Source organism: Gymnodraco acuticeps, unplaced genomic scaffold (assembly GCF_902827175.1).
Source record: "Gymnodraco acuticeps unplaced genomic scaffold, fGymAcu1.1, whole genome shotgun sequence".
Classification (NCBI taxonomy): domain Eukaryota; kingdom Metazoa; phylum Chordata; class Actinopteri; order Perciformes; family Bathydraconidae; genus Gymnodraco; species Gymnodraco acuticeps.
In genome coordinates, this window is record NW_022991046.1 from 467581 (window position 1) to 492832 (window position 25252).

The 25252-nt window shown below is 41.4% G+C and overlaps 1 protein-coding gene across 1 annotated transcript in view; it reads right to left on the bottom strand.

Annotated features, from left to right (window-relative positions):
• Positions 1 to 22734, bottom strand: part of klhdc8a (kelch domain containing 8A) — a 34582-nt gene extending 11848 nt beyond the window's left edge. The window contains exons 1-4 of the mRNA XM_034236555.1: positions 22554 to 22734; positions 20504 to 20714; positions 9944 to 10108; positions 6170 to 6385 (exon numbers count right to left, since the gene is read on the bottom strand). Of these exons, the coding sequence (XP_034092446.1) occupies positions 6170 to 6385; positions 9944 to 10108; positions 20504 to 20714; positions 22554 to 22718 (757 nt within the window). The 5' untranslated portion in view covers positions 22719 to 22734. The remainder of the gene's footprint in view (positions 1 to 6169; positions 6386 to 9943; positions 10109 to 20503; positions 20715 to 22553) is intronic.
• Between the last annotated feature and the right edge of the window lie 2518 nt (positions 22735 to 25252).

Consider the following 25252-nt stretch of genomic DNA (forward strand, 5'->3'; position numbering starts at 1 on the left):
TGTGTGTGTGTGTGTGTGTGTGTGTGTGTGTGTGTGTGTGTGTGTGTGTGTGTGTGTGTGTGTGTGTGTGTGTGTGTGTGTGTGTGTGTGTGTGTGGATATGTGTCAGTGTAAGAGTGTGTTAGTGTGTATTGTGAGGCATTCTTTCCCTCTCTGTCTCCTACACAAGGCAAACTTTCAACAGCATTATCATACATTAACATTATCACTCCCACATTCTGCTTTTATTTATTTGGCTTTCCAAATAACCTCTCCCGACGTGTGACCGTATCTCCGGCTGTCTGAAATGACTTATCGATTCTTGCTCTACCAATTTCTCCTTCCGGTCCCTCCTCAATTTGTTCACCTGTTACTTTTGGGGGTGCCTTTGCAGGGCAGACGGAGAAGTCATTTCACCTTGTTGTGGAACACAGTGCGTGCACAGAATTAGGATGAGAGCCTGTGTGGGTGGAACACCATGTATCATGCTGAGGTTAATGCTAACAGATGCTTTGTCTGACAGCTAAGTGGCTGCTGTTAATAAGAAAGACATTTAATGCGTCCTTATCTCTTTCTACACTGACAAGCATCTATTTACTGATTGGAAATTTGATAAACAGGGATTTTAATTTATAATTGTATAGGATAAGCAAAGCGAGTGAGATAGGATAATTTAGAGATGTATTTTTGTGCGTCAATACTCGTGATTTATTCTGCTCATTTTCAGCTTCATATCAGTATGTAGTGTCTCTACTTTAAAGAGTCCTCTCCTGCTGATGTTCAGGTGTATATCAGTATGTAGTATCTCTACTTTAAAGAGTCCTCTCCTGCTGATGTTCAGGTGTATATCAGTATGTAGTGTCTCTACTTTAAAGAGTCCTCTTCTGTTGATGTTCAGGTGTATATCAGTATGAAGTGTCTCTACTTTAAAGAGTCCTCTTCTGTTGATGTTCAGGTGTATATCAGTATGAAGTGTCTCTACTTTAAAGAGTCCTCTTCTGTTGATGTTCAGGTGTATATCAGTATGTAGTGTCTCTACTTTAAAGAGTCCTCTCCTGCTGATGTTCAGGTGTATATCAGTATGAAGTGTCTCTACTTTAAAGAGTCCTCTTCTGTTGATGTTTCAGGTGTATATCAGTATGTAGTGTCTCTACTTTAAAGAGTCCTCTTCTGCTGATGTTCAGGTTGTATATCAGTATGTAGTGTCTCTACTTTAAAGAGTCCTCTTCTGTTGATGTTCAGGTGTATATCAGTATGTAGTGTCTCTACTTTAAAGAGTCCTCTTCTGCTGATGTTCAGGTGTATATCAGTATGTAGTGTCTCTACTTTAAAGAGTCCTCTTCTGTTGATGTTCAGGTGTATATCAGTATGTAGTGTCTCTACTTTAAAGAGTCCTCTCCTGCTGATGTTCAGGTGTATATCAGTATGTAGTGTCTCTACTTTAAAGAGTCCTCTCCTGCTGATGTTCAGGTGTATATCAGTATGTAGTGTCTCTACTTTAAAGAGTCCTCTCCTGCTGATGTTCAGGTGTATATCAGTATGTAGTGTCTCTACTTTAAAGAGTCCTCTCCTGCTGATGTTCAGGTGTATATCAGTATGTAGTGTCTCTACTTTAAAGAGTCATCTCCTGCTGATGTTCAGGTGTATATCAGTATGTAGTGTCTCTACTTTAAAGAGTCCTCTCCTGCTGATGTTCAGGTGTATATCAGTATGTAGTGTCTCTACTTTAAAGAGTCCTCTCCTGCTGATGTTCAGGTGTATATCAGTATGTAGTGTCTCTACTTTAAAGAGTCCTCTCCTGCTGATGTTCAGGTGTATATCAGTATGTAGTGTCTCTACTTTAAAGAGTCATCTCCTGCTGATGTTCAGGTGTATATCAGTATGTAGTGTCTCTACTTTAAAGAGTCCTCTCCTGCTGATGTTCAGGTGTATATCAGTATGTAGTGTCTCTACTTTAAAGAGTCCTCTCCTGCTGATGTTCAGGTGTATATCAGTATGTAGTGTCTCTACTTTAAAGAGTCCTCTCCTGCTGATGTTCAGGTGTATATCAGTATGTAGTGTCTCTACTTTAAAGAGTGCTCTCCTGCTGATGTTCAGGTGTATATCAGTATGTAGTGTCTCTACATGTCTCCATGCTCTAATGTTCAAAAAGCTCTTTATTTTTCTCATACTCCCTGTGCTGCAGCACCTCTTTTCACCCTCTGTCTGAAACCAGAGCCCAGTCTGCTCTGATTGGTTAGCTGGCCGGCTCTGTTGTGATTGGTCAACCGCTTAGAGATGTCCCGCTGCTTAACCAACAACCTGGCTCCACAATGCACCTGGACAAAGGTGTGAAATTCATGTTTGCTATGCTAGTGTCACATGGTGAAGTATTTTATTTGGTTTATTTATTGTATGTGTTGTAAAGTGTGTTTTTATACTTTAATTTTCAGTTAGATTTTATGGAACGCTTTAATGTTTAAATATTTATTGTGATTTTTGACATGTTTCAATTTCACATTGATAACGATTCATGGCATGCTTTTATTATTACATGTCTTACGCTGCGTCATTTCAACGGACTGACTTCCAGCTTGTTGATTACATGACAAACACCTGGGAGCCAAGATGAACATGGTGTGGACTTGCATTCATATATTTGAAGTATTTTAAACAGTTGTGTAATATTTAATACTTCATTTAAACTGGTTTAGTCAAGTTTACATGCACTGACAATATATCATTTTTTAAACTTCATTTGAGTATTTGGCCCCTTGATTGCCCAGTGTTGCTTTCTACCCAATAGGATCTAACCAATGCAGTGTCACATGAGGTGTGACCTCACTTGAGGCCATTAATCGGGCTTTATACAATAATTCAAATCACATAATATGAAGTAGTTCACCCTAAGACCTACACGAAGAGTTCCTCTTTAATGTATCCGGCTTGTTTAACCGCCCACTACCGCAACATATCTGGAGTGTTGTTCATCAATAAATATCTGCCCAGAATCACACATTATAATTTTTACATTTCTGTATATGTACGAGTTTAACAAGCAGGTTTTTTTTAAAGTCAGGTTGCCGTTTCCTCTTGCTTTCACTCTATATGCTAATCTTACCAAAACTATGTTGATGTTTGCAAGTATTATGATAATAAAGTTCAATTTAATCTCTCAATCTCTTCTCCCTCTGCAAAAAAGCAGACGTGAATATTTCCTTAAATGTAAAACCATACCTACACTTTCTTCTTTGGGGGGGTTCAGGGGTAAAAATCCTCTCTAGAATATGCAAGCGTCATCTTTTCAACATGAACCACAACACCTGATCATTTACAGTCTGAGGTACAGAGCTGCATAAAAAGCAGTATTATGCAGTGGCGTTTTTATATGTACAAAAGTGGTGGGGCACAAAAAACGTAGATGTCTATATATAAGCTTCTGCAGTGAGGTTCATGGCTGGTGAGGCACTGGCACTGACTCTTCAGGTACAAATGTTATATTTTGACCTAAATCAAAATATAATATTATTTTCAAAAGCTTTTTTTGTCTGATGCTTCAATTAATTTTAAACAGACAGTTCAACAAAAGGATACCCAAAAAATGTAATTGTATCATTTAAATATTGAATTGTTCTCTCTTAGTAAGATCCCATTTTCAATCAAATTGCAGTCTTACCTTGACTTGAAGATGAAGTCCATTTGCCTATCCCTCTGGACAAAAATCTCTATTACTTTTTTGTAAAAGTCCTCCTTATCTTCTTGTAGTTTCAAAAGTCTATCATAAATCTAATCAATAGATTTATGATTCGAAAATTATAAAAGTAGGATAGACATGTGGATATTATCCGGCTGAACAAAACGTGCATTTATCTAACAGCTACGTTTCCCACAGACCTTATTTTGAGCTATTTTCTAAAATCCTATGGAGAAATCTCATTGCTTTTTTGTCGAGGGAAGCCATGCGCAGCTTTCTTCCTGGTTTTAGGATGCGTCACTGCAGCTCTCTCGTCTCCACACCACACCACACTTTTCGCGGCACAAGTACTTACAGCCAATCAGCTCTGAATGATGTGAGATGACGTATGGTGGGGATGGGAGCACTATGCCCCTATGGTCATTATTTTTTTGCCACACACATTAAATAGGAAAATACTCTGAGCATGCGCAGTGTAGTTTTTACAGTCACCGTTCACTTAGACAGTGAGAGGGAGGGGCAGGATCGGGTTTTGTCCCACATGGCTCTAAACAGCTAAATAGGCACACACTGTAGACACTAATTAGAAGAACACAGACTAAAACAGCAATGTACAGACGAATCAGATGATTAAACATGATCTTAAAATATATTTTTTTATTTTTTTTTTGCATTTTTTTGTAATCATTATTTGTAATACTTTCTGCTGACACTAGGTGGGGCTGTGCCCCACCTGCCCCTAATGACCAGTCGCCACTAGTATTATATAAATGCTTCATCCCCTCCTGAGAGTCTATCCTCATTCCAACTCCTCACTAAAGTCACATCCTGCTTAAAGGCAGTGAAATAAGTCAAGATGGCATTTGTTGTAACTGCAGTTCCAGCTGGGTGTTTTACACATATTTCCATGCTATTAATTCTGACATATTTGGAAAATTTCACAGTATCCTAACAACCCTCTCCGTCACAAAGCATGTGTGTGTGTTTTACATCAGGTACTCTGTCAAAACACACACACACACACACACACACACACACACACACACACACACACACACACACACACACACACACACACACACACACACACACACACACACACACACACACACACACACACACACACACACACACACACACACACACACACACACACACACACACACACACACACACACACACACCACACACACACACACACACACACACACACACACACACACACACACACCACACACACACACACACACACACACACACACACACACACACACACACACACACACACACACACACACACACACACACACACAAGTGAAGATGCAAAAACACACAAAGAATGGAGTGTGGAAAAGAAAATTAACACAGCATGAAAAATGGCCTCGGAACAATTGTAAAAAGGTCAGCTTATGCAAATTGCTGAGAACAAATTATCCGTTCTTCTTGTTGTAACGATGCAGATAGTTGCGGATTTATTTGTCCAAGTTTTGAGGTCATTAAAGTGTCTGAGGAAAGTTGCTCAGTGGAGCATAAAGCCCAAAATGGATTGACTATAAAGTACCCGGATCAACCAGAGTCTTAAAGGGCCCATAGAGAATGTGTACTTGAGTTTTCCTTAAGCCCCACCTCCAATCTGTCGCTCTGGGCTCAGTCCAACGAATGTAGAGGGAATATTTGAGAAATATAATCAAGTGTTAAATCAGACTTTAGTTCCACCTGGAGTAAATTCACAAGCTACCCTGCAGTATACAAAGTCATTCAAACTAGCTATACCTTTACCAGCTTTGAGAACACTTTCATGATCAATCATTATAAAACATATCATATATATTATTCTGAAATGGACCAATCTGCACAACGACTACTTTTACTGTCGCTACTTTCACTATATTTTGATGAGAATACTTTTCTACTTTCACTTGAGGAACATTTTGAATGCAGGACTTTTACTGTAACAGAGTATTCCTACACTCTGGTACTTCTACTTTTACTCAAGAACAAGATCTGAGTACTTTTACTCAAGTACAATATCTGAGTACTTCTACTTTTACTCAAGTACAACATCTGAGTACTTCTACTTACTCAAGTACAAGATCTGAGTACTTCTGCTTTTACTCAAGTACAAGATCTGAGTACTTCTACTTACTCAAGTACAAGATCTGAGTACTTCTACTTTTACTCAAGTACAAAATCTGAGTACTTCTACTTTTACTCAAGAACAAGATCTGAGTACTTCTACTTACTCAAGTACAAGATCTGAGTACTTCTACTTTTACTCAAGTATAAGATCTGAGTACTTCTACTTTTACTCAAGTACAAGATCTGAGTACTTCTACTTTTACTCAAGTACAAGATCTGAGTACTTCTACTTTTACTCAAGTACAAGATCTGAGTACTTCTACTTTTACTCAAGAACAAGATCTGAGTACTTCTACTTTTACTCAAGAACAAGATCTGAGTACTTCTCCCTCTTCTGCTATTATGAAATGATACACGATAAAGAGACGTGTCTTCGTACCTTGGTTGGTGTCAAAGATGTTGACGTTCTTGGTGAACTTTGAGCTCTGGTGTCCTCCCTGCCGCAGTCCTCCGAGCAGACACAACCTCCCGTTTACGTCCCATAGCACGCCCCCATATGAACGTTTACAAGGCATGCTGGGTAACGTAGTCCAAGAGCGCGTCTCTGCATCAAACACCTCGAAGGCCTTCACTGGTCGCTTACACTGCCGGCCGCCTGAAAGATTATAAGAAAATAAAAGTAAAATGGTATTGACATTTTGAGGAATACTTGTTAATGATCAACAGCCATATTGTTTAAAGGTCACCTATTATGCAAAGTCCTCTTCTTCATGTCTCTTCTACATCAACATGTGTCCCCTCTTCTTCGTGTCTCTTCTACATCAACATGTGTCCCCTCTTCTTCATGTCTCTTCTACATCAACATGTGTCCCCTCTTCTTCATGTCTCTTCTACATCAACATGTGTCCCCTCTTCTTCATGTCTCTTCTACATCAACATGTGTCCCCTCTTCTTCATGTCTCTTCTTCATCAACATGTGTCCCCTCTTCTTCATGTCTCTTCTACATCAACATGTGTCCCTTCTTCTCCTTGTCTCTTCTACATTAACATGTGTCCCTTCTTCTTCATGTCTCTTCTACATCAACATGTGTCCCCTCTTCTTCATGTCTCTTCTACATCAACAATAGAACTGTCCTTAGGGAAGCAGAGCGGAAACGGTGGAAATCCAAACACCATGACGACCTCCTAACCTATCAGGCTCTCCTCTTTCTCTGCTTCGATCTCTCAGGCAAAAAGCACTTTCTTTCAAGATAAGATCCAATCTTCCTATTCCAATCCCAAAAAACTATTCTCCTTCTCCACCCTCTTGGACCCTCCAAAAGCCCCTCCCCCCTCCTCACTTCTGTCAAGCGACTTTGTTAACCACTTTGAAAAAAAGGTTGATGATATTCGCTCTTCTTTTTCTGACTCACCTTTACTCACCGCTGGGTCACCAGACCCTCCTTCCACCAACACACTTACCTCCTTTTCCCCTCTCTCTCCAAGTGAGGTTCTCACCCTCATTACCTCTGCCCGCCCTACCACCTGTCCTCTGGACCCTATCCCTTCAAACCTCCTTCAGACTATCGCTCCTGATATTCTATCCGTTTCTCACCCATTTCATCAACACTTCTCTAACTTCTGGTCACTTTCCAAACAGTCTCAAGGAGGCAAGAGTAAACCCTCTCCTAAAGAAACCCACTCTCAACCCGTCTGATGTTATAAACTACAGGCCTGTCTCTCTCCTCCCGTTCCTGTCTAAATCACTTGAACGCGCTGTCTTTAAACAACTCTCCTGTTATCTCCATCAGAACAACCTTCTGGATCCGCACCAGTCTGGTTTCAAGGCAGGTCACTCCACAGAAACTGCTCTCATTGCTGTCACGGAGGAACTGCACACTGCCAAAACTGCATCCCTCTCCTCTGTCATCATCCTCTTGGACCTGTCTGCTGCATTCGACACGGTGAATCATCAGATCCTCCTTCGCACTCTCCAAAAACTTGGAGTTTCAGGCTCTGCACTTTCCCTCCTCACCTCATACCTCAAAGACCGCACCTACAGGGTAACTTGGAGAGGGTCTGAGTCCCACCCTTGTCAATTAACTACAGGGGTCCCTCAGGGCTCTGTTCTTGGTCCCCTCCTCTTCTCCTTGTACACAAACTCACTCGGATCAGTCATTAGCCCGCATGGTTTTTCTTACCACTGCTACGCTGACGACACCCAATTAATTCTGTCCTTTCCCCGCTCAGAGACCCAGGTCGTCGCACGCATCTCTGCTTGTCTAGCTGACATCTCTCAGTGGATGTCTGCTCATCACCTCAAGCTCAACCTTGACAAGACTGAGCTGCTCTTCCTTCCGGGAAAAGATTGTCCCACTCTTGACCTGAACAATCAACATCGGCACCTCAGTTGTTTCCCCGACTCAGACTGCAAGGAATCTGGGTGTGACCCTAGATAACAACCTGTCCTTCACTGCAAACATCGCTGCTACAACCCGTTGCTGCAGATACACGCTTTACAACATCAGGAAGATACTGTCCCCAGCTGACCCAGAAAGCGACTCAGGTTCTGGTCCAGGCTCTCGTCATCTCACGCCTAGACTACTGCAACTCCCTCCTGGCTGGTCTACCTGCATGTGCCATCCGACCTCTGCAGCTCATCCAGAATGCAGCGGCTCGTCTGGTCTTCAACCTTCCTAAATTCTCCCACACCACTCCGCTCCTCCGCTCGCCTTCACTGGCTTCCGGTAACTGCTAGAATCCACTTCAAGACACTGGTACTTGCGTACCATGCTGCGAATGGATCTGGCCCCTTCCTACATCCAGGACATGGTTAAACCGTACACCCCAGCACGTGCACTACGCTCTGCATCAGCCAAACGACTCGCTGCGCCCTCGCTGCGAGGGGGACCCAAGTTCCCATCGGCAAAAACACGTGGGTTTGCTAGTCCTGGCTCCAAGATGGTGGAATGAGCTCCCCATTGACATCAGGACAGCAGAAAGCTTGCACATCTTCCGGCGCAGACTGAAAACTCATCTCTTTTGACTCCACCTTCGAGCGTTAGAACTATTAACGAAGCACTTATATACTAATAAGGGACTGGCTTATCTAAAGCCAGTTGAGTAGCACTTGAAATGTTTTGGCTCTATGAAACCTGATGTACTTATATGATTCTGTTTTCTTCAAGGTTGTGTCTTCCTGGTCGAATGCACTTATTGTAAGTCGCTTTGGATAAAAGTGTCAGCTAAATGCAATGTAATGTAACATGTGTCCCCTCTTCTTCATGTCTCTTCTACATCAACATGTGTCCCCTCTTCTTCATGTCTCTTCTACATCAACATGTGTCCCCTCTTCTTCATGTCTCTTCTACATCAACACGTGTCCCCTCTTCTTCATGTCTCTTCTACATCAACATGTGTCCCCTCTTCTTCCATGTCTCTTCTACATCAACATGTGTCCCCTCTTCTTCATGTCTCTTCTACATCAACATGTGTCCCCTCTTCTTCATGTCTCTTCTACATCAACATGTGTCCCCTCTTCTTCATGTCTCTTCTACATCAACATGTGTCCCCTCTTCTTCATGTCTCTTCTACATCAACATGTGTCCCCTCTTCTCCATGTCTCTTCTACATCAACATGTGTCCCCTCTTCTTCATGTCTCTTCTCCATCAACATGTGTCCCCTCTTCTTCATGTCTCTTCTACATCAACATGTGTCCCCCTCTTCTCCATGTCTCTTCTACATCAACATGTGTCCCCTCTGTGGAAAGAGACTCTGAAAGTTTCAGGAACAAAGATTCTCTCTCTTTTTGATCCATTTCTATAAAAACCTGTCTGAAAATGAGCTGATCAGATTTTGGCCACTTTATGAAGTCATAACGATGTGTTGTCTTGTGTAACCATCAGCCAATCAGCAACCAAGGTAACCCCCTCCCCCACCTTATCACCTGAATCTCCTCCTAGAGCACCATTGTGTTCTTTGTAACCAAATGTCTCAGAGGGGCGTGGGGAGGGGCTCCTTATTTTCATCTAAAGTAACAGACAGAGAATCAGCACTTTTGAAACAGGGCTGAAACAGAGGGGATTATGGGTAATGCTGCAATGATCTGTTTGGTGTTTGGAGCCAAACACTTCAGAGACATGTTCTGTATCTGAGAGCTATAATATATTGATGAAAAACAGTATAATAGCTTAGGGGACCTTTAATAAACAAACCACAGTGGGATGTGTGTACCTGCCACGTAGAGCTTGTTAGCCAGCAGGTAGGTGTTAGCATCGTAGCGCGCGGTGGGCATCGGAGGAAGCAGCGCCCAAACGTCCTTTCGAAGGTCGTACTGCTGCAGGATGCTGCGAGGGAGCAGGTCAGCACCCATCCCCCCCACTGCCAGGGCACGGCCGTCTACACACACACACACACACACACACACACCACACACACACACACACACACTCACACACACACACACACACACACACACACACACACACACACACACACACACACACACACACACACACCACACACACACACACACACACACACACACACACACACACACACACACACACACACACACACACACACACACCACACCACACACACCACACACACACACACACACACACACACACACCACACACACACACACACACACACCACACACACACACACACAATGTTCAATAAAAGCAAGGATTTTATGGATTTCATTTAAAAATGTGAATTATCTTCACATCACAACTTCGTTAAAAAGGCCCTATTGTGCTTTTTGGGGGTTTTCCCTTCCCTGTAGTTTCTATAGGTTCTTGTGCATGTAAATGGTCTGCAAACTTAAATTCCTGTGTTCCCTCCAGAGGGAGTTACTCAGGCAATCAAAGCATGTAAACAGGTTACTGTAGAGGCACAAAAGAAAATACTAATATGAACCTGAAAATGAGCAAAATATGTCCTCTTTAAAATGAGTTGGAACAACAATAACAGCAAGATCAACAACAATGAACTCGTGAAAGACGAGATGGAAACGCCTCCTTGGCACTTTGTTTTTATGTAGTGTTAGAAATCTGCAAAGCTTGGAGAGTTGGCTGAGAAGTTTGTGACGAAGCAGAAGAGTGTGACAGACACGGGAAGGACAGCTCGTACGGCAGCAGAATAATAAAAACGCAGGAGTCCGCGTCTGGCACTTCGGCATAACACCTCCAGCATAAGAATTGAAGTGGGAGAGGGTTTCGACACGAGGGAGAAATACAAGAGAGGAGAAGAAGAGCTGCAGGGGAACATTGTGTTTTTCTTGATACATTTTGTCTCAACCTCGATGCATCGACGTGGCATACATAACTAAATGGAATAACCCCATTACCAAAAGCTCATTATCCTATATCGGGAAGATAATGATTCTACAAATGTCAACAAAAATTGCATCATTAGGCCAAATCTGTAACTGACTATCCTGAAATACCAGGTTAGTTTTAATTGGGTCCTATCGATCACTTTTGTCAGACTATTTGTCTGTTTGGATGAAACGTGAGAAAAAGGCCAAGAATTGAAGACTGGTGATAGAGATTGAGAGCGTGGTTTTTACGCGGCCAATAAGTGTGTGTACATCATCTATCTGTGTTCCAGCAGACATGACAGATGCAGCGCTGAACACACACACATCCACGGCAGAAGACGCACTCTCTGACTGCAAACTGTGAACAATCGTGAGCCCACAACACATGGCTCCTTTGAGGTCGATTTGGAAAGCTGACTTGGCTACAATTTAAGTTGATTCAACAGTTGTTTGTATTGTTGTATTTGTATGTGTTCAAAAAGACATTCCTTATCTGAGAATACAGAAACACACCGTACAGTAAAATGATGATATGAGAAACATAACACAAACTAATCTCTGATACATTTAATGTCAGGTTGGTTAAAGTCACTGAATACCGTACTCATGACAGAATATTCTATACAACATGCAAGCTTAAAGGTATTTCAAGTAATGGAGAAGTCACGAAACATAACACATTATCATCAAACAGGACATATTCTGCACATGTTCAGGTTCATATTAGTCTCGACTGTGACATGTCTCCTTTAACCTGTTAGGCCCTGAGCCTGTTTTTCAGGTCTCAGGCTCGAAAATGACATTCCCAGAACAAATGACTATAACTTCACTTCTAAAAAGGGTAAATTAATAATCTTTTTTCTCAGAGCAATGATAAACCTGTGAGTTGGATGCAGAAAAGTCAGAATCAATATAGATTTTTTTAATTTTAAAGTAAATTCAGATTGAACATAGTAAAAAAAATTAATAAAAATAAATGTACTTATAGTGAAAACCGCCCTTGGATGATGAATAGTAGACTAAAAGCTTTAGGAATCCAAACTATAACATATAATAAGTACCCTGAATCAAGATTGATGCAAAACAAGTGAAGTTTGACCTTTTTAGAGAGATTTAAAAAAAAAAAAAAACACTTCTGGGGTCATTTGGGTGGATTTTGCCATCTCTCTGGCCCCCCTCGGTCGATTTTGATGATTGACATCTATTTTGAACCGTTAGAGCCAATGGAATCGAGGGGAAGTTCCTAAAATCCATCTAAACATTACCCATTGGTGAATGAGTGATGCGTAGCCAGATTGACCCGGAACCGGAAGCTGCGATACACTCTGGTGGCTATTATTAGCAGCTAATATGAAATCTCCGTTTTTGACATAAAAATGGAATGATCAGCGACGTGCAGTCAGGGGAGGCAGAGCTAGTAGGCTTGTTTGAGACAAGCGAGACCTGTGCGAGACCTGTGCAGTTGCGATCAACGTCTTGCTAGTGCGTTGCATGATGGTTAGTCATTTTGTCCGACTTGCTCTGGAGGCTCGCCTACATGAGACGTTGAAATCTCGCGGGACAAAGACGCCCGCAGCCTTGAGAGCGAGGCGCGGCGAGGCGGCGCAGTTGCTCTCCACGGGCTGCGGAAGCGAAATGCTTGATGGGAAACGGCTCGCTGGTATCTCGAGCTGAGCGCTCATTGGTGGTTTTTACCACGTGCTGCTGATGAAACTCTCCAATTGGCTCGGCAAAAGTTTGTTGTTGTTTTGTGTCAGTTTTACGTCGCCACATCCATTCACATTTTTCATCATTGTTCCACAATATTTATCATCATTAAATTAATATCTATATATTTTATACTATACTGCTTACCGTTTTCATACTTTATATATCTTAGCATATTCATACACACTGTTCATACTGCTCACAGGCTGATATCTAGTGTATTCATACCCCTCACTGTTTATTCATCATTCAATTCATTCTATATGTTATTCTGTAGATTGTGTACATTACTTTCCACTTTACTGCTTGTTGCACCTGGTTAGAAGCTAAACTGCATTTCGTTGTCTCAGTACCTGTAATCTGTGCAATAACAATAAAGTTGAATCTAATCTTGAGCAGGAACAAATGTATTTACCTAGTACATATCTGACATTAACGATTAAACACATGTGTGCATTCTTTATAAATGCAAACCGAGTCAAGCCGACTCCGGAGGTGGCGGTATGCACCTTAAAGTTGTTTGCAATCCGCCAAATAACCGAGAGAAGAAGAAGAAGAAGACGAAGCCGACTCCGCGCTGTCCGACTTCAGGCGAGCTGTTTGAGACCTCCCCGGGCTGCGATCGGCTATTCTCGTCTACTTTCGAGGCGAGCCGCAACGCGTCTCAAACAAGCCTACTGTGTGGTGAGGTGAGGCACAGATGAGCTCTGCCTCACCTCAGAATGCGTCACCTCACAGAAACTGTCTGGAAAGCGGGCCCTAAGCGCATGCCTGCACCATCTCACTGTATGTCACCAATGTAATGTTTGTAGATCCCTTTATTACATTTATCCTCGCCATCCATAGTCTCTAAATAACTTATTTCACGTATATATGATATTTAGGCTCGCTGGTCTCATCATACAACGGCAATGAAAAAAGCACCAGGGGAGGCAGCCATAACCTCTGCCGCACTGAAGGGGGCGCAAGTGAGCCCACAGGTCCTTGTTGCTACTGTTATTCTACGCAGAGACGGTATACGCGAACAACAAACTAGACTTTTGAAACTAGAGGAAGATAAGGAGGACTTTTACAAAAAAGTAATAGAGATTGTTGTCTAGAAGGAGAGCATGGACTTCATCTTCAAGTCAAGGTAAGACCCCAATTGTAATGAACATGGGATCTTACTAAGAAAGAACAATCCAATATTTAGATTGTGGGTATCCTTTTGTTGAACAGTCTGTTTGAAATGAATCGAAGCATCAGACTAAAAAAGCTTTTGAAAATAACAGAATATTTCGATTAAGGTCAGAATATAATATTTGTAAATCTGACTCTGAAAGAGTCAGTGCCTCACCAGCCATGAACCTCACCGCACGTCACTGGGAATGATGGATTATCAATAATGTTTTCAAAGTGACAGACACATTGGATTAACCTATGGATTAACTTTCAGCAGCGTTTTTATCGTTTTAATGCCATTGAAGACGACTTTTGATCAGAATAACAGCTAAGGTGAGACGATCTCCCGTGAATGCTCCGTAAAGCTACGTGTTGTGATGTTTGTGTTTGCTTCCCCTGTCGCGAGTTCTGATCGCTCAGTGGTGATACTAATACCTATAGAATCTGTGGAATCTCATCTTTAATCTGATATCTTGTATGCGCAGCTACGATAAGTAATAAGGGTATTTTTACCTTGGGTTCTGTGCTAAGCGTGTTAGCATTTTTTCGCTCAGGGTTCATTTAGACCAGGGGTGCCCAACCTTTTTTGAACCGAGAGCTACTTTTAAAATTGCCAGGCTGCCGAGATCTACCAGTCCAAATAGAGAGGCGTAGTTACTGACAGCCTACTACCAGGTAAATACACACTTCTACGTATAAAACTGACCTTTGTACGATTAATACTTCATAAAATACTGCAGATCCTTTATATTACCTCTTTCTAATCTACACACATACAAGTATTTAACTGAAGTTAGACAACAGTGTTGTTGAAACAGAGTTGGAGTTTATTCACACGTCACTACAGTGGGTAATGTTTTCAAGAAACATTGAACAGTGCTGCCACATATGACACAGGAAAAAAGAAAAGACTCTGAACCCTTTCTTTGCCATTATATAAAATAGTGTTGCTACAAAAGTATAAATTAGGCTTACTAATAAGACAACTCAGATCTGAAGCTACACAGGAATCTGCTGCCAAAGTGCAATAAAAAAGACAAAATTAATAGAATCAAACCCTTTGTTTGTTGCATTTTAGTAGATTATAAAAATAAATGCCTTTAAAATAGGATGCAAGCAACACTAGTTTCTTAACCTGAATTGATAATAGACTATAATCAATTTAAACAGAACAGATCTGAATGTTTGCATTCTTATACCATTTTGTATAATAATTATAATGAATAAGTCCAAACTAACTAAAACTTACAGCTGATTAATAACGGTATCTAACTTGAGTTTTTATTATATCAAAAACCTGTTGAAATGCTTCTGTTATTTTCAGTGTTGTGCTAGTTACTGAAAACCAGTAACTAGTTACCATTACTAGTTACTTCATTTCAAAAGTAACTCAGTTACTTTACTAGTTACTTAAAAAAAATAATTATGCTTTACTGTGAAAAGTAACGTTTTAGTTACTTACAAAAACGGCTCCCATTAATTATTCTCCAATGCAATAACAGTACTGAAATGAAGGCTATAACGATAGCCTTCATTTCAGCACTGTTATTGCATTGGAGAATAATACAATCTGTTGATCAACTTGACATGCATTATATGCAATCTGGATTGCATCGATATTAGCTGGCTTTCCATTTTTGTATATTCTTTCTCCAGGTAGTTGGAAAAAGTTTCCGTCCCATATGCCGTGTGCCGCCCGGACATGCTATCATGCTAACTAGCTCCCTGAAAGCGGGTGACTCCACTGTAGCAATAGCCTGCATGTGTTCTACAACATACCGTGCAATGGCTTTATCGACTTTTCCCTGGCCAGCAGTCCCTTGGTTAAAATCCAGCCGCTGTTGCTTAGGTGGAGGTGGAGTGGCGTCGGCTGAGTCTCTGTGGTCTTATGGCGCGTTTCCACTGCAGCGGGGTAGCCCCGTTTAAGCGTCCCTAAGAGTCCTCGCTCTGGCCTCGGGCTGCCTTGCTGGCCGGCCAAGGCCGTGGCGTATTTCCATTACAGTTTAGGACCTGGGGTAGCAACGCAGTGTCGGCGGGGCGATCGGCTTTGTTTTTGTTCACATTTCGAGTTATTCCGTCGAGCTCCCGCTGGATTTGATCATCCCCAATGAGATGTAGGAACGTCGTCACCTCCTCGGTCGACCACGGTGTGCTTTTCTTATTAGACGTAGCCATTTTTGTAGCTCATCCGTTTACAAAATGCTGTTTATAAAAATGCTGCAAGTTTGCTTCTAAATATATATGCGACGCTAGGGATGAACTCGCGCGCAATCTTGTGACGATTCTCTCTGACCAATCAGCAGTCGAGAGTGTTGACGTCACTAGTTCAGCCCTGGCCCTGGTCTGAGGGAACCACGATTTTATGAGGCCGGAAAAAGAGGGAAAAAGTACCCGCTGGCCGGTACTAGGCTATATGGAAACGCCACCAAAAACCGGCCTGGCCGCTTGAGGACGGTTAAGGACGCTTAAACGGGGCTACCCGCTGCAGTGGAAACGCGCCATTAGCTACTAGCTTCGTCCCAGCATGTTGTTTTTGCAGATGTTTTAAGAGATTTGAATTACTGGTTTGGGCAGTAGATAGGCTCTTTGACCCGCCAGGACACAACTTACATTTAACTAAAACGTTCTTTTCTTTGTGCTCGACAAAAGTGAAATAGTGAGAATATCTCCAGGTGGAGAAACTAGACTTGAGCTCCGCCGCCGCCATGATAGTCTTGTTAGTAAACAACACAAACACGCCCACAGCCCGACTCTCCGCATGTGACACAGGAAGTATCTAAGTACATTTACTCAAGTACTGTACTTAAGTAGTTCTCATCTCTGTTCGCCTGGCTGTTGACTATATAAAAAAAACAACGGTGTTACAGTAACGCGTTACTTTGTAACGCGTTAGTCCCAACACTGGTTATTTTTACTGTCCCCAAAAAGCGCGTCGGCAGCCTGCAGGAAAGCTTCTTTCACAACTTCGCCGTCTTTGAAAGACTTCATGTGTTTCGCAAGAACGTGACTGACACGATAAGATGCTCTGGTAGCAGCCTTGCTCTTGTTGTTGGGCCTGGTGAAAATGGACTGCTGTGCATTTAGCAGTCCTTTCAGGCCCCTCCCCTTTTGGGAGCGTAGGGCAGAATTAGGAGGGAATTCCGTCTCGTAGCGTTTGTGCACTGTTTTGAAATGCCGCTCCTAAATTACTCTTCTTCGATAAAGCCACGCTCGCATTGCAGATGAGACAGATGGACTTTGAATTGGAATAGATACAAAAATAATCATCCTCCCACTCGGAGTGAAAATTATATATTTTGGGCTTTTTTGCTTCTGCCATAATGGCGGTCTTGTGTGTGTGCGGACTGTCACTCCTGTTGACACGGACAACGTCAGCGAAATAGTGCCCACTGCCCACCAGCCACGCCCCCACACATGGGGTCACGCCGGCCAATCACAAAGCTTTGGTGCGTTCAAGTGCATTATTCTGGCACGGGAAGATTATGTTATAGGACATTAACGATAAAACAGAATATTGTTGTTCTATTTTTAGACACATCTCGCGATCGACTGGTTGGGCACCCCTAATTTAGACGCTTCTTGTTTTTAAATATTAAGATGCCCTGAGACACAGTTTCGTGAAAAAACACCCCGTAGCCCCCTGTACAGGGGGCTCTCGGCTTAACAGGTCCATGTTCAAAAAGCTCTTTATTTCTCTCATAAGGCGCATTCACATTTCCCACAAAGGTTCATGAGAACTCTTTTGTCGCGTTCACACCAAAAAGAGCCGGTACTAAAATTAGTTCATGAGAACCTTTTTACCCCCACGAAAGTCCCTGCTAGAGAGCAGAGAGCTGCTAGAGAGCAGGGACTTTCGTACGGCTCTCTTGTGAGAAAAGAGCTATATTTCTGATTGGCTGGGCGGATTGCGAACCACGCCCCGTAAAACTCCCAAAAAGTTTTGTGAAGCCGCCATTTTATTATCCTTGCATTAGCATTATTAGCATTAGCATTAGCCCAGCGCAGAAACGCAGAGAGACTAACTTATGGCAACACAAAATAAAACATGGGAGCGGTGGAGATGAGGAGGTGTCGGCGTTCTGGCGATTTACTCGGAAGGCTTCAGTAGAAGCTGCTGGGAGTCCCAGCAGCTTCTACTGAAGCCAGTCCCCAACTCCGGGGACTTCCGGCCGGGGACTTTGGGCGGCAGTATACGCCGTGAAGTGGTTTGCGGCCTGCCAGTAAACCCAAAGCAGAAGAAGAAGAAGTGACGTCAGCGGCTTCATTTGCCTAATCCACCCCCAGGGACTTATTCCGGTGTGAACGCGATCTGTACTTAGTTCATGCGAACTAAAGAGTTCTCATGAACTAAGTTCTCATGAACCTTTGTGGGAAAAGTACTGCGGTGTGAATGCGCCTATACTTCCTGTGCTGCAGCACATCTTTTCACCCTCTGTCTGAAACCAGAGCCCAGTCTGCTCTGATTGGTTAGCTGGCCGGCTCTGTTGTGATTGGTCAACCGCTTAGAGATGTAAAGATATTATAATACACAGGGCTTGAAATTAAAAGTGAGCTAATGCTCTGGATTGTTTCAGTATTTCCTCTGCTTTTACTTTTGATGCAGTCCTGCTGAATAATGTAACACATCTGCTGCTGCATCATAAAATATATTTGGCATCATCAATAACCCATTTGATGTTTTTATGCATGTGACATTGGGAATAGTTAAATAAGTCACATATTGGAATGAGATACTCTGATTGTTCTTGGACACATTTCCTCATCAGAAGAGCTTCTCCTCTGATAGCTGTCTGGAGTTGGAGATATGTTTTTTTTTAAAAGTATTGTTTGCTTTGAGTTTTACATTTAGCGATTCTTATGTTTATGTGCTTTTATTTATGTCTTAATGTGTGCATATGTACAAATGTGTCTATTGATTGTGTATATATTAGGGATATAACGATACCCAAAACTCACGGTACGATAATATCGCGATAAAAAGTCCACGGTACGATATTTAAAAATGTGATTTTATTTTTTTGTAATTGAATTTGTTTTCTTTATTAAATAATAAATCTGATTTGTACAGCATTTTAGTAGGATAGTAGTATTTTAAAGTGTCAACAATATAATAATCAGACCCTGCAATAGAATAAATCAAGTCTCACTTTAGTTTTTCAAGTAACTCAACTCTAACTCACTCACTCACTCACTCACTCACACACTCACTCACTCACTCACTCACTCACTCACTCACTCACTCACTCACTCACTCACTCACTCAGCGTCATCAAGGTTATCTTTTAGGAATATGAGCATGTCCACATTTCCAGGTAGAAGCTGGGATGTTTGGGCGTTTGCAATATCCCCTGCTGTGGAAAAAACTCTCTTGCTTGGTACTGATGTTGCTGGGACAGAGAGATATGCTTTGGCCATGGGTGACAGCAGTGGGTCAAACTGTGCATTGTCTCTCCACCACTTCAAAAACAATACAGTTGTTGCCAAGAAGGTGAGGCTTATTGACAGAGATATAAATATACTGTTGGTGCTTGTCAATGTCTCTAGGTGTGTACATGTAGTCCTGTAAATACGATGTCCTTTTGTGTTATCTGTTGTTTTATGTTCATGTTGTAACCTACTTGCTGCCATGTTGGACAGGTCTCCCTTGAAAAAGAGATTGATGATCTCAATGGGACCATCTGGTTGAATAAATGTTTAAAAAAAAAAAAACATTTAAAAAGAAAAAAATTTTTTAAATCGCGGTATATTTAGTCAGTCTCACGACGGTATTGAGACATCTATTTACCGCGATATCGCGATATTCGATATATCGTTACATCCCTAGTATAGATATATATATATCTATATATATATATATAGATATATATATATAGATATATAGGTCAGGGTTCATACACTTTTTCACCAATGATTTTCAATGACTTAAAACATGACTCTTTCTCAGCGGTACCACTGAAAATAGTTTATTTTAACATGGAACAGGAAAATAAGGTCTGCATCTGAAACATGTTGTGCCTATCTAAAACAAATCAAATAGTAGGCTTACTAGCTTCTACTCAAATCAAACTCAAATCTCTCACCAGCTAAATACCTCGTCAGTTAAATGCCATTTTACGTTTCATTATTATACGATACAGTATTTATTATCATTATAGAATTACTATTTCGGCGATTAGATAAAATATAAATTATATTTGATGCACCTTTAGTTACATTTCCATGACTTTTCCAAAACGTTGGGAAAAATATTGTTTTCCATAACTTTTCCAGGGCCTGGAATTAGCATTTAGAATTTCCATGACTTTTCCAGGTTTTCAATGACCGTAAGAACCCTGATAGGTATATCAATATGTGTATATATCTTTGTTATTGTATTTGGGATTGTGGGAAACGGTATTTCGATCTCTCTGTCTGTACACATAAACTGAAAGATTGACAATAAAGTTGACGTTGTGTTTAGGACTTCTGTTTCCAACCAATATAACTGTCTACCCACACAGCAAATTGTAAAGATCCTCACCTTTTTGGTCTCATTCATGCCAACTTTGCAAACACCTTGGTACCACACAGTTGCAATAAGGACATGTCTTACCATACCTTTCACAGTGATGGACACCCCCATCAGGGCCTCCCTCAGCGTGCTCCTCTTCCTCCACTTCCCCTCCTCTGTGTTGAACATCTCCACCACCTTCAGGGGGCTCTGGTCCTCTCCCACTCCCCCCACCACCAGGATCTGTTTCCCCAGCACTGCCACAGCGGCCCCCGCTCGAGGGGTGGGCATCTGGGGCAAAGTCATCCATCGATCCCCCTGCAGACATTCAGACAGAGCAGCATTCCTTGGCTTAACATTTGTATTTCCTAGTTGTGCCCCTCCTCAGCGCTGGGATTTGCTTTATATATAGAGCTCATTTGTTTCCAATTATACTTATTCATATTGCCCCCCTCCCACTCTCCCAAAAAACATCCCAACTCCATGTTCAAATTACAAAGCAAGACTCAAACCTTCTTCAGAAAGGCTTTTGATCTGTTGTTGTTGTTTAATGATGTTCATGATCTTTTAAATAATATTCTACTTCATTTTGAAAGCAGACGGGGACATTGGGACAGATTTACTTGAAGGTGGTCTTTCCCTTGGTTTTACATTTGTATTTATTAGCTGTGCCCCTCCTCAGCGCTGGGATTTGCTTTATATATAGAGCTCATTTGTTTCCAATTATACTTATTCATATTTGTTCCATAGCGGCCCCCTCCCACTCTCCCAAAACACATCCGCTACTGCACCGATCTGTTCAAAAAGCAAATATAAACTCACTTCTTCTGCTTTTGATCTGTAATTGTTGTTGTGTTTCGTATATTTTAAGTTTGTTGTTTTAATGATTATTTAAAGGTCCCATGTCATGCTTTTTCGGTTATTACCCGTCCCCTTGTGTGTTATGAAGGTTTTTCTGCATGTAAACGGTCTGCAGAGTCACAAACCCTCAAAGTACACCCTGTCGAACACAGAGAAGACCTGTCTATGCTGCCCCAGAACGCCTCGCTGGAGATTTCTCTTGTTCTTCCTGGTCATAGTGACGTAACGGCTCCTCACACTATACTCAATCAGCCTTAACTTTTCTCAGCCACGGCTGTGAGTGTGTGTGTGTGTGTGTGTGTGTGTGTGTGTGTGTGTGTGTGTGTGTGCTCAGGCTGAGTTTCACCGTGTCTCGCTGTCTCGCAGACCCCACGCAGCAACCAGGAAACGACACCAGTAATCCAGCTCACACTGTCCGCTCCTCGAGCCTCAAAGGGCGGAGCAGCGAGCCCCGCAACGTCCCGCCAACACGGCACCCAGACCCCACGCAGCATTCCCATCTGTTTGTCATTACTGGTGTCATTTCCTGGTTGCTAACCAACGCCATTGTAACACATAATCACTGATGTCCCGCTGTAACGGTGGTGGACTCATCAGAACAGAGTGGGCGAGCTGACCAATCAGAGCACAGTGGGCTCACAGGGAGGGGGGGCAGGAGCTCCAACAAAGCGTGTAGGACAGAGAGTGAATACACATACTATACAGAGATGCTGTTTGAGAAACCAATGTGAGTTTGGAACATTGAACAATGTAAATCTATTCTAGTAGACCTCAACAATGGAATTATGATCAGTAGAAATGGCCATGACATGGGACCTTTAAATAATATTTCAATACATTTTTGTGTCTTTAAATACCTTACAATGTGCTTTACTGTATAAGAGAAATGCTGTTACATTTTTTCTTAATTAATATTATTAATTATTATTATTTGTATTATTATAATTATTTCTTTTTATAATAATAATAATAATATATATTTGTATTTATTTCTTATTCTACTTCTTCTTTTATAATAAATATTATTATTTATTTTATCATTAGTAACCCTGTCTAGGGGGGGCGTTATATATATATATTTTTTTTTTTTTAAATAGTGAAAATGTAAATGCAGTCGCTGTAATGATGGAACCTTTTTGTTGGTTTGCCAGGTTTTAGGATTTAAAAACAATAGAATTTGACTGTGTGTGTTTATCACTATAATGCTTTGTTGTTGTTTTTCAGAGTAATGCAGTGTCTCTCCAGTGACACATCAGCTACAGACGTGTCAGTGAAACATCCGATAGCGTCTTATACCTCGGGGGAGTAGAGCTCCAGGGCGGGGGAGGGTCTCCCCACGGCGTCGCAGCCCCCCAGCATGTACATCTGCCCCCCCACCTCACACAGGGAGTGGTACACGCGCCCGCTGGCCAGCCGAGACAAACTCTGCCAGTGGAACTCGTGAGCCGAAGGCACCGCCATGACCTCGACCCCCGGAGGAGACTGGGATGAAATCAGGATTATCAGAGAATGTAATGCCAGGATGTTATATTTAATATATACATAATTCTGTAAGCCTTACATGTCGAGAGACAGGGGGTGTTTCTCAATGTCGAATAAAGCTGCTCCAGAGCCACTATTTCAAGCAGACTGCGTCATCGAGTGCCGCCGAAGGACTGTTCCAATGTCCAGCATACTGTACTTGGAATACTACCGAGCCCGGCGTACTTCGTTTGGAGACATTTCGAGGCTGCACATGTGTAGACTCCGTGGTCTTAAAATCCCCACAATGCTTTGCGCACGGACCAATTTCCCCAAATCTGTGGCGGAAAATGTAAGGTGGGGCCTCTCGTATGACGCACACCTGCACACTTGCTCGCCTGTTCCACTCTTTGTTTTCCAAATACCAGGAAGGATTCTTGCCTCGCTTCTGAAGCAAGACGCTCAAAAGACATGTGCTACCAAGCAAGCGTACTCGAGATTGAGAAACACCCGGTAGGTCTCGGCACTCAGGAAGTGATCAGTCACATGTGACCACACAGTGGGTGATCAGCAGAGGTGGGAAGTAGTGGAGTCCAAATAAGTTGTTACTGTACTTAAGTACATTGTTCTGGTATCTGTACTTTACTCGACTTTTCACTCTGACTTCTTACATGTTGAACTCAAATACCTGTACTTTCTACTTCTTACATGTTGAACCCAAATACCTGTACTTTCTACTTCTTACATGTTGAACACAAATATCTGTACTTTCTACTTCTTACATGTTGAACACAAATATCTGTACTTTCTACTTCTTACATGTTGAACACAAATATCTGTACTTTCTACTTCTCACATGTTGAACTCAAATACCTGTACTTTCTACTTCTTACATGTTGAACCCAAATACCTGTACTTTCTACTTCTTACATGTTGAACCCAAATACCTGTACTTTCTACTTCTTACATGTTGAACACAAATACCTGTACTTTCTACTTCTTACATGTTGAACCCAAATACCTGTACTTTCTACTTCTTACATGTTGAACACAAATACCTGTACTTTCTACTTCTTACATGTTGAACACAAATACCTGTACTTTCTACTTCTTACATTTTGAACCCAAATACCTGTACTTTCTACTTCTTACATGTTGAACCCAAATACCTGTACTTTCTACTTCTTACATGTTGAACCCAAATACCTGTACTTTCTACTTCTTACATGTTGAACCCAAATACCTGTACTTTCTACTTCTTACATGTTGAACACAAATACCTGTACTTTCTACTTCTTACATGTTGAACACAAATACCTGTACTTTCTACTTCTTACATGTTGAACCACAAATACCTGTACTTTCTACTTCTTACATGTTGAACACAAATACCTGTACTTTCTACTTCTTACATGTTGAACACAAATACCTGTACTTTCTACTTCTTACATGTTGAACCCAAATACCTGTACTTTCTACTTCTTACATGTTGAACACAAATACCTGTACTTTCTACTTCTTACATGTTGAACACAAATACCTGTACTTTCTACTTCTTACATGTTGAACTCAAATACCTGTACTTTCTACTTCTTACATGTTGAACCCAAATACCTGTACTTTCTACTTCTTACATGTTGAACCAAATACCTGTACTTTCTACTTCTTACATGTTGAACTCAAATACCTGTACTTTCTACTTCTTACATGTTGAACCCAAATACCTGTACTTTCTACTTCTTACATGTTGAACCCAAATACCTGTACTTTCTACTTCTTACATGTTGAACACAAATACCTTGTACTTCTACTTCTTACATGTTGAACTCAAATACCTGTACTTTCTACTTCTTACATGTTGAACCCAAATACCTGTACTTTCTACTTCTTACATGTTGAACTCAAATACCTGTACTTTCTACTTCTTACATGTTGAACTCAAATACCTGTACTTTCTACTTCTTACATGTTGAACTCAAATACCTGTACTTTCTACTTCTTACATGTTGAACACAAATACCTGTACTTTCTACTTCTTACATGTTGAACACAAATACCTGTACTTTCTACTTCTTACATGTTGAACCCAAATACCTGTACTTTCTACTTCTTACATTTTGAACCCAAATACCTGTACTTTCTACTTCTTACATGTTGAACCCAAATACCTGTACTTTCTACTTCTTACATGTTGACCCAAATACCTGTACTTTCTACTTCTTACATTTTGAACCCAAATACCTGTACTTTCTACTTCTTACATGTTGAACCCAAATACCTGTACTTTCTACTTCTTACATGTTGAACACAAATACCTGTACTTTCTATTTCTTACATGTTGAACACAAATACCTGTACTTTCTACTTCTTACATTTTGAACCCCAAATACCTGTACTTTCTACTTCTTACATGTTGAACCCAAATACCTGTACTTTCTACTTCTTACATGTTGAACCCAAATACCTGTACTTTCTACTTCTTACATGTTGAACACAAATACCTGTACTTTCTACTTCTTACATGTTGAACACAA